Genomic DNA, 11,113 nt, shown 5'->3' with positions numbered 1-11,113 from the left:
CAATCCCATTCCTCAATTCCCTTTTACTTTCTAGCAATTTAACTTTCTTGCCATTTAAGTTACTGCAGTTTATGTTTCTTGCACTTTAAGTTTCAGTCATTTACTTTCTTGCTCTTTAAGATTCTGCACATTTACAATTCTGTTCTCCAATTTACTGCACTTTTCCCTTCCCCCTTTACATTTAATGTCATTTACTTTCTGTTAAACACAAATCACTCAACTAAAACTTGATTCGCTTGACTAAATCACCCACTAAACTAAAATTTCTCAATCCTTCAATCCCTGTGGGATCGACCTCACTCATGTGAGTTATTATTACTTGATGCGACCCGGTACACTTGCCGGTGAATTTTGTGTTGAATCGTTTTCCACACATCAGCTACCCTCCAATATTCTTTAATGGGGCTCTCTAATGAGATGGAATTGATGCCTTTATATAGACTTTACAAAGTGAAAAAATGAAAATGAAATGAAAAACAAATTACAATTAAATGAAATTCCTAATCTAATTTATCCTTGTGCCTTTGAGTGATGATATGGGTTTTGCTTGCTTTGGATTTGAGGAGAAATGGGTTTGGTTGGCCTTGATTCAATTTGGAGAAGAATTGAAGATTGGATTTTTATTGAATTTTTGGCCCATTTGAAAATTTGCTTCCAGGAGGATGCTCAGCTCACAAGTTGAGCTGAGCATTGAGGCCTTGTGTGCACACCTTGCGCGCGTTCTGCTTCCTGGCCTTGTGTTAAGTGTTTGTGTGGTGCACCAGGAGTAGCGCTCTGCTCACTTTGTGAGCTAAGCATTGGCTTCCAAGGGGAGGTCCTTTGAAATATTTTGCGTGCCAAGTCTTGGACATCATTAGGGTAGAGCTCAAGTGGTGCTAGGAGCGCACCTTCCTTGCTGAAACCTCCGTGTTCAAAACTTGCTGGCAGCATTTTGGCTAAATGCTAATTTTGGCTTATTTTCCTTGCAAGGAGCGCTCCCCCACCCCCCTTTGGTCATGGGTTCTTCAATGCTTTCGACAATGCTCACTTGGTGAGTTGAGCATTGTTTTTCCTTTCCTTATTTCTTTGCTTCAAATTGTGCTCAGCTCACAAAGTGAGCAGAGCATTAAAATATTGCCTCCTTGGAATTTTCCTTTGTGCTCCTTTCATGTGCCACACTTCCTCATGTTCTTTGCCACACTTTTCTTCCTTGGGCCACGCTTTCTTCTTTTCTTCTTTTCTTCACCTACAATTAATCAAACCAACCAATCAAAGTATCGCCAAATTCACAAGATTTATAAATCATTAAAAATCAATTAATTTTTGCCCAAACCTCATGATTTAGCATCAATTAAATGGTGGTTGTTTGATTTAAAGAAGTCATGCATTTTCATTCCAAATTACTTACTTAGAATGCAAGAAAGTGCATGAAAACTAGTGAAACAAGTGAAATTAGCTTGAAAAATGGGTATATGATGACTTGTCATCAAGGAGCTCTGCAGCGTCTCGATGAATTAATACAATTACCTTTGTTTTCCATTTAAACACGCTTGTTCCTATCTAAGATGTTTATTCGCGCTTAAACATGAAGAAGGTGATGATCCGTGACACTCATCACCTTCCTCAGATCCATGAACGTGTGCCTGACAACCACCTCCGTTCTACATCAGACTGAATGAGCTTCTTTTAGATTCCTTAATCAGAATCTTCGTGGTATAAGCTAGAATTGATGGCGGCCACTCTTGAGGATCCGGAAAGTCTAAACATTGTCTGTGGTATTCCGAGTAGGATTCAAGGATTGAATGGCTGTGACGAGCTTCAAACTCGCGATTGCTGGGCGTGATGACAAACGCAAAAGGGTCAATGGATCCTATTCCAACATGATCGAGAATCAACAGCTGATTAGCCGTGCTGTGACAGAGCATCTGGACCATTTTCACTGAGAGGATGGGAGGTAGCCACTGACAATAGTGACACCCTACATACAGCTTGCCATGGAAGGAGCCTTGCGTGTGGAAAAGGATTTCAAGGAAGAGTTGAAGTCAGAGGACAAAGCATCTCTAAAACCCCAACATCTTCTTTATTAATAAAGTAACAATTACTTATTCCAAACACTTTTACTTCTTACAATTAAATCCAAATAACCTCATTGACATCCTGACTAAGATTAATAAAATAAACATAGATTGCTTCAAACCAATAATCTCCGTGGGATCGACCCTTACTCACGTAAGGTATTACTTGGACGACCCAGTGCACTTGCTGGTTAGTTGTGCGGAATTGTCAAGAATTGTGATTTTCAAATTCGTGCACTACCTGCCTCATGTTCTGCAACCGCTACCAGTAACTGACGCTCCTACTCCTCCCTAACAAGAGCCCCACGTGGCATCTGGTGGGGCATTCAAACTTGTCATCGAAGTCTTCAATTACTTCCAAACTTTGTCTTCTTGTATATATGAAGTGTATGCTAAATTGTTAATGATGTATGGATTACTAGCTTTATTGATATTGTCAATGTTAATGTAAGAAGAGTTTTATGGCTGTGGATGTAGGTAATAATGATAACGAGTTTGAAAAAGAGGAAAAAGATGAGGGGGAGAAAAAGAAAGAAGAAGAAGAAGAGATACAGAGGAAACTTTCATTCATTGCAACCATTTGGAGTTAACACCTGACACTGTCAATTGATACATCAGACTCAATCTAACATGTCAGACAAACAACCCTTTGACAACTAATAACATGGGTCGATTTATCCATTTTTTTTAATGAGTGGACACCTGACTAAAGTTTAAGAATGATTATAGTGGGTTATGTCTAATTTTAATAAATCCGAATTTTAATAAAAGATATTTACCCTAATTTTAATAAGGAAGATTGAACAAAGAAAATTGATTTTTAAAATTGAATTACTAAATTAAGCATCATATTATTTTATTTCAATTCAAATTCTGATCAAAATCAGTTTTGATAGAATTAATTTTACTCGAAAACAATTCTAAAATCACATAACCACATAAAACTTTAAATATACAAGGAAAATCATTTCCATTATTATGCTATGCTAACAAAAGATAGAAAAAGCAAAAAGTACAGTATAGTCAAATTCATGTTTGACAAAATTATCAGTATACAGTAACCATAATCTTACATTATACCGCTACTACTACTGCACATCTCATTTTGCTGATGATCATTATCTTAGCTTAATGGTTGCTCTGAGAGCTTCCTTCATGACCACAGTGAACACCAACTTGCCACTGAAGTCCAACGGCTTCCCTTCGGGATATGCACTCCACTCAAACTCTTGCACCATCCTGGCCAGCATCAGGTGAACATGAACTGTGGCCATACCCAAACCAGGGCATATCCTTCTCCCAACCCCAAAAGGCATCATCTTCATGGTCCCGGTCACTCCGGTAATGTCAACGTCCTTGTCCATTCCTCCATCCATGAACCTCTCCGGTTCGAACTTCTCCGGTTTAGTCCATAATTTGGGGTCATTTCCAAAGGGCGCAAGGAAGATTTCCACGTTTACATCAGTTGGTATGTCAAACCCTGATATAGTTGTCGGTTCGGTAACTGCATGAGTGAGTGTGAAGTACGTTGGAGGATGCTTCCTTAAGAGCTCCTTCACCACTGCTTGCAAGTACGGCATCTTCTCCACGTCCTTTTCGTTCACTTTCCTCTCCCCAACCGTTTCTTTGATCTCCGCAAACAGCTTCTTTTGTACGTGTGGGTTCTCAATCAGTTCAGCAATTCCCCACTCAACTGCTGTGGCCGTTGTGTCAGTGCCGCCGTTAAGAAACTCAGAGCAGAGGGTAACCACTTCATCGTCTGATGGCGCTGATTTTCGCCCTTCGATTTTGAGATCAAACAGCGTGTCCAGGTATGAAAATGGAGTGGCGGAGAGTTCCGAGCCTGGGTTTTCGATTGCCCTCTTTCTCTTATCAATGAAAGGAACCATAAACTCAATCTGCTCCTTACGAACTTCCATGGCTCTCTTCCTCTGCTTTGAGTAAAAAGGCTTCAGGATGGGGAGGTAGTCGTAGATTTTCGCGTCCACCGTGATGAGGACCAGTTTCATCATCTCATCCATTTTCTCAACGGTTTCTTCGTCCATTTCGAGGCCGAAACACATGGTCAGGAGTATGCAGAAGACGGCGAATCTTGCATCCTTTAGCACCCAAACAACTCCGTTGTTAGCCTCTGCTTCGGCTCTGAGCCTGTCGATGAGTTTGTTCATCGCCTTCTCTCTCACAGAACGAAACTCCTTCAGCCTGGTGGAGCTCAGCATGTTTTGAACCATGTTCTTCCTTAGAGACCGCCAGATGGGACCGTACGTGGCGGCGTTAACTGTGAACTTGTTGACGCTGAAGACGTTTCTTGTTGGAGTCTCGGGGGGCCTGCTAGCGTAGAGTGCGCCGTTCTCGATCAACGCCTCGTGGATTAGTTTGGGGTCGCTGAGGAAAATCATGGTTCTTGTCCCCATCTTGAGGGTGAAAATTGGGCCATATTTTTGCCTCACATCGTTCACAAAGACGAAATAAGGCTTTCCGGAACGTGCGACTTGGAGGAGGTTACCAACAATAGGCCAACCAGGGGGCCCTGGAGGAAGGTTGAGCTTCTTGGATTTGGTTTGGGAAAGTAGGAAGACAAGTAGGACTGTAAAAATGAGGATTAAAATTGGAGAGAAGATTATCATTTTTGTTGGAGATCAGATGGGATGGAAATGATTGTGGTTTGCTTGGAGGAGACATATGATCGGAACGGTATTAAATGAGAAGGCGAGATAGATGCATGGGGAGGGTGCCGGTGGGTTCAATTAAGGCACTATGAAGTTTCGGCAGCAGAATGGAAATGGGTAGTTGTGCAGCTGTATATGATACTGAGTGTTAATTAATGCTAACTGCATGGTAGGATATTGTGGTGAGGAGTTAGGCAAAGGGCGGCATCAGACGGACTTGTGACACTGAACGGTAATTAATCGACTCAACCACTCTGTTGTGAAATGATGTGTTGTGTGGCAGAATTTAAATCCATCTGCAAACCCAAAAGTAAAAAAGCTTCGGACACACAAACCCGTGGGCAAGCACGGATGATGGGAGGGCGGGGTTGACCGTTTCCTACAAATAAGAGTTAATATTTAACGTAGTATCTGAAGTTGCACTCGAGTAACAATATCGTCTTTAAATTTAAAATTATTTAAAATTATTCCAATTTTATCTCTAAAGTTAATAACGGTCGTCTTCGAGAGATTTTTTGGTGACAATTTTTTTTGAAAGTAAAAAATAAGTTCAACACATTTGGTGGAGCATACAATACAAAAGATACAAAGCAACTCCTATATTATCTCCGACAGAGCCATCAATAAAATGAGATACTTTTAGACCACAACTGTTTTCTTATTCTAGAAGATGAATTTATTTTTACACAATCAGATATTTTATATAACTAAAAAAAATCAACTAACCATATTTTACGCTCATCTTTTTTTATAGACATCATCCTTCAACTCTCAAAGTATTCTGTTATTGACCCTGAAATACACCAAACTCAACCCACATGAGCAATTCATACGCACCATATCTATCAAATAAATTCACACGTAACAAACAAATGTTGCACAAATTCAACTTCCTTTTTACACATCACACAAACATTATCATGCTGAACAATAATGCCGAATCTACTCAAGTGATCCTTTAGACAGATGTCACGCTAAAAACAACGCTGCACTGGTAAAATATCGACGTTTCTTTTTTAGCACCTAAATAGAATATAAACGACGTCCCTTAAAATATTTTGAGGGAATTTTAACTCCAACATATTAAAATCTCCGGAAATACCCTAAACAATGTCATTTATGTTTTATTTAAATACAAAAAATAAAATGACAATGTTTTTACTTGTTCAGCGGACTTTTTCCGTAGTACCCGTTCAATCTCATCATCTTTTCGTCATCGAAAAATATTTTAAAAATAATCGTTGTTTAAATTTAGAGACAAATTTAGGATACTTTTAAATTAAAAAATAATATTAAAACTTGACTACAAATTTAAAAATCACTTTAATTATTAATTCAATATTTGTCACCTACTCAGTCATCACTTTAGTGTGAGTACAGTCACTCGCTCACCCTTACGATAGTTGGTTTTATAACAAGTTAATAATTAAAAATTTTTAAATAATGTAAAATAATTAATTAAATTATTATATATAATTTTTAATTATTAACTTTGTATTAATACAAATTTTCTTTGAGTTTTCATCTCAAATTAATTATTTTAACTTTTAATACATATGTAATATTTAGTAATTATCCATGGTTCAAAGTGCAAAATAATTAGAGAGTAAAAATTTTCTATTTATTCATAATTGGAGGATCAAGTGATCGGTAGTGATAATTAAATAATAAAAAAAAAGTGTGGGGAATCAATGGAATATTTGTACAATGTGTACAATAGAGATTTAGGGAGTATTAGAGATATAACTATTAGGTTATCCTTTTCTAGCAGCATAAACCTCTGAGATGAGTGGTATCATGACATGGTATTAGAGTTTTAAATCTAAAAGGTCAAGAGTTCGATTTTTGGTGAAGACTCAATAACAAATTGCACATAATAATCCTAGCAAATCACGACATTAATTTTCTCTAGGCTGTACCACTAGCAACCATATTTATGTTTAACCATATTAGGTATACATTAAAATTAATCATTAAAATTAATTATTAATATAAAATAGATATTAAAATATAAAAAATATTAAAAATAAATTAAATAATATAAATTTATATACAAATATATCAGTAATTAATTTTAATAATTAATACTACAAGAAATTATCAAAATAGCGATTGAAAAAACTGATTGCTAATAGCGAGTGATTTAGTTACCGATATAGAATTTTTAGGACAAAAAAAAATTGGTCGCTAAATCGATCGCTAAAGTATATTCAATGACCGATTTTAGCGACTCACAAAATTGGTCACTAATAATAACCGAATTAGTGACCGATAAGTTTATTATACAACCAGAATAAAGTTGGTCGCTAAAATCGGTCGCTATTTTTTAATTTAGTGACCAAATTAGCAACCAAAATAAGAGAAGAAATGACTTTGAGATTTTTGGTTGCAAAATCGGTCGCTATTTTTAAGTTAGCGACCGATTTTACAACCGATAGGGTGAAAATTTGTATGGTCGCTAAGGCAATAGTCACTAAATCGGTTGCTAATTGTTAAGATAGCGACTGATCTTTTCGACAACAAAATCGGTCACTAATAATAACCGAATTAGCGACCGATAAGTTTATTATACAACCAGAATAAAGTTGGTCGCTAAATCGGTCGCTATTTTTTAATTTAGCGACCGAATTAGCAACCGAATTAGCAACTAAAACAAGAGAAGTAACGTGTTTAGGATTCTTGGTCACAAAATCGGTCGCTATTTTTTAATTTAGCAACCGATTTTGCAACCAATAAAAGAATAGGATAAAAATTATTTGGTCGCTAAGACAATGGTCGCTAAATCAGTCACTAATTTAAATAAAATAAGATAGTTACTGAAATATCCTTGCAAACCCTAACTCATTTCACCCACACCATTATCATCTTCTCCAAACCATTTTCTGGGTTATCCGCCGAAAGCACAGCACCGTCTTCTTCATCCAGCGTCGTCTTCGTCATTTTCTGATTGCAGCGCCGTCTCCGAAGGTCTCGTCGCCCTCATCTTCTGAGGTCTCGGCGTCGTCGCCTTTGTCTTTGAAATCTCGACGGCGTTGGCATCGTCTGAGTTCGCAGATTGTCTAATCACCATACAGATCTGACTTTCTCATTGTCACGCCGTTCTTTTCTCACCGTCGCGTCCTCTGGTCTTGCCGCCTCCTTTGCTCACTCCTTCATTACAGATCGTCGCCTCGTCGTCCAGATCTGCCATTGCTCCTTGTCGCGTAGTTCTTTTCTCTCTGGTAATTTCTTCTCAAACTAATTTATTTGATATCCTGGAGCCTCAAATAACGATCATTTGTTGCTGGTAGAAGGATAATGCAAGGGGTTAGGGTTTGGTGGTGGTGGAAGGAGTAGAATGGAGGAGTCTGAACTTAAAGAGGGAGAGGCATGCTCATTCTAGAACCACGAGGAGGAGCTTGATGATGCTAGCATTGATACTGAAGAAAATCCAAAAAGAGAGTGCAAGGCCATTGACATAATCAACATGGCCGAACCTAGAGAGAAAGGAGAGGACGTGAATCCCAATGAGGAAGACCTCCTAGGACGTCTCTCAAGCAAGAAGGAGTTTCCTATTGAGAACCCAAAGAAATCTGAAGGTCATATAGAGACCATAGATATCCCATTAAACTTCCTACTGCCATTCATGAGATCTGAAAACTATTCTTCCTCTGAAGAGGATGAAGATGTAACTAGAGAGCAAGTTGCTCAATATCTAGGAGCCATCATGAAGGTGAATGCCAAGTTGTTTGGTAATGAGACTTGGGAAGGTGAACCTCCCTTGCTCATTAGTGAACTAGATACATGGATTTAGCAAACGTTACCTCAAAAGAAATAAGATCCTGGTAAATTCTTAATACCCTGTACCATAGGCACCATGACCTTTGAGAAGGCTCTGTGTGACCTAGGGTCAGGCATAAATCTTATGCCACTCTCTGTAATGGAGAAGCTGGGGATCATTGAGGTACAGCCTGCCACATTCTCATTAGAGATGGCAGACGGATCACAAAGCCAAGCTTATAGATTAGTAGAGGATGTGTTAGTGAAGGTTAAAGGCCTCTACATCCCTACTGATTTCATAATCTTAGAGACTAGGAATGAGGAGGATAAATGCATCATCCTTGGAAGACCATTCCTAGCCACAGCAGGAGCTGTGATTGATGTTGACAGAGGAGAGCTAGTCCTTCAATTAAATAGGGACTACCTTGTGTTTAAGGCTCAAGGATCTTCTTCTGCAACCATGGAAAGGAAGCATGAAAAGCTTCTCTCAATACAAAGTCAAACAAAGCCCCCCACAATCAAACTCTAAGTTTGGTGTTGGGAGGCCACAACCAAACTCTAATTTTCATGTTAAACCCCCACATTCAAACTCTAAGTTTGGTGTTGGGAGTCCACAATATTGACCTGATCACCTGTGAGGCTCCATGAGAGCCCACTGTCAAGCTAGTGGCATTAAGAAGCGCTTATTGGGAGGCAACCCAATTTTTATTTATATAATTCTATTTTTCTCATTGTTCTTTTATGTTCTATTAGGTTCATGATCATGTGAAGTCACAAAACAAATACTAAAATTTAAAACAGAATCAAAAATAGCAGAAGAAACAGCACACCCTGGAGGAAGGGCTTACTGGCATTTGAACGCCAGTAAGGAGCATCTTTCTGGCGTTCAACGCCAGAACAGAGCATCTTTCTGGCGTTGAACGCCAGAAACAAGCAGTATTCTGGCATTCAAATGCCAGGATTGCACCCTGAGGAAAGCTGGCATTAAACGCCAAAAGCAAGCATGGAACTGGCGTTCAACGCCAGAAACATGCTGCAGACTGGCGTTGAACGCCCAAAACAAGCATAGAGCTGGCGTTTAACACCAGAAACAAGCATCAATATGGCATTAAACACCAGGATTGCATGCAGAGGGCATTTTACACGCCTAATTGGTGCAGGGATGATAAATCTTTGACACCTCAGGATCTGTGGACCCCACAGGATCCCCACCTACCTAAACTTACCTTCTCTCTTCTTCACATAATCCAATAACACTCTTCTCCAAACACCCTTTACTAATAAACTCAGTCTCTCTTCCCCATCACCTCTTCACCACTCACATCCATCTACTCTTCCCCATAAACCCCACCTACCTTCATAATTCAAAATCTCTTTTCCACCCAAACCCACCCTAAATGGCCGAACCAACTCCCTCTCCTTTCACTATATAAACCCCTCCATCCTTCTTCATTTTCACATAACACACCCCTCTCTTCTCCCCCTTGGCCGAATACACATCTCTCTCCCTCTCCTCCATATTTTCTTCTTCTTCTATTCTTTCTTCTTTTTGCTCGAGGGCGAGCAACATTCTAAGTTTGGTGTGGTAAAAGCAAAGCTTTTATTTTTTTCCATAACCATTAATGGCACCTAAGGCCAGAGAAACCTCTAGAAAAGAGAAAGGAAGACAAAAGCTTCCACCTCCGAGTCATGGGAGATGGAAAGATTCATCTCAAAAGCCCATCAAGACCACTTCTATGAAGTTATGGCCAAGAAGAAGGTGATCCCTGAGGTCCCTTTCAAGCTCAAGAAAAATGAGTATCCAGAGATCTGACATGAGATCTAAAGAAGAGGTTGGAAAATTCTGACCAACCCCATTCAACAAGTCAGAATCCCAATGGTTCAAGAGTTCTATGCCAATGCATGGATCACTAAGAACCATGATCAAAGTATGAACCCGAATCCAAAGAATTATCTTACAACGTAACAGTTCGAGGGAAATACTTAGATTTCAGTCCAGAAAATGTGAGGTTGGCATTCAACTTGCCTATGATGCAAGAAGATGCACGCCTGACGAGTGGATATTTTATACGCTTTTTGGGGGTAATTTCATGTAGATTTTAGTATGTTTTAACTAGTTTTTAGTAGAATATTATTAGTTTTTAGTCAAAAATCATATTTCTGGACTTTACTATGAGTTTGTGTGTTTTTCTGTGATTTCAGGTATTTTCTGGCTGAAATTGAGGGAGCTGAGTAAAAATCTGAGTTAGGCTGAAAAAGGACTGCTGATGCTGTTGGATCCTGACCTTCCTGCACTCGGAATGGATTTTTTGGAGCTACAGGAGTCCAATTGGTGCGCTCTCAACGGCGTTGGAAAGTAGACATCCAGGGCTTTCCAGCAATATATAATACTCCATACTTTGCGCGAAGATAGACGACATAACTTGGCGTTGAACGCCAAGTACATGCTGCTGTCTGGAGTTGAACGCCAGAAAAACGTCATGATCCGGAGTTGAACGCCCAAAACACGTCATAACTTGAAGTTCAACTCCAAGAAAGGCCTCAACTCATGGATAACTTTAGTCTCAGCCCCAGCACACACCAAGTGGGCCCCAGAAGTGGATTTCTGCACCAATTATCTTAGTTTACTCA

General features: G+C 39.1%; 1 protein-coding gene across 1 annotated transcript; it reads right to left on the bottom strand.

Moving 5' to 3' along the window:
- Nucleotides 1–3,007: 3,007 nt before the first annotated feature.
- LOC107474391 (cytochrome P450 77A3) lies at nt 3,008–4,917 on the bottom strand. The gene has a single exon (XM_016094014.3). It carries the CDS (start codon nt 4,679–4,681, stop codon nt 3,173–3,175), a length of 1,509 nt encoding a protein of 502 aa, XP_015949500.1. The 5' UTR covers nt 4,682–4,917; the 3' UTR covers nt 3,008–3,172.
- Nucleotides 4,918–11,113: the final 6,196 nt, after the last annotated feature.

This window comes from Arachis duranensis, chromosome 2 (assembly GCF_000817695.3).
Source record: "Arachis duranensis cultivar V14167 chromosome 2, aradu.V14167.gnm2.J7QH, whole genome shotgun sequence".
NCBI classification, from domain to species: domain Eukaryota; kingdom Viridiplantae; phylum Streptophyta; class Magnoliopsida; order Fabales; family Fabaceae; genus Arachis; species Arachis duranensis.
This window is presented reverse-complemented; position numbering and strand designations above follow the sequence as displayed.

Coding starts and splice junctions, on each gene's coding strand:
- LOC107474391 (XM_016094014.3), bottom strand. CDS start 4,681: ATGATAATCTTCTCTCCAATTTTAATCCTCATTTTTACAGTCCTACTT.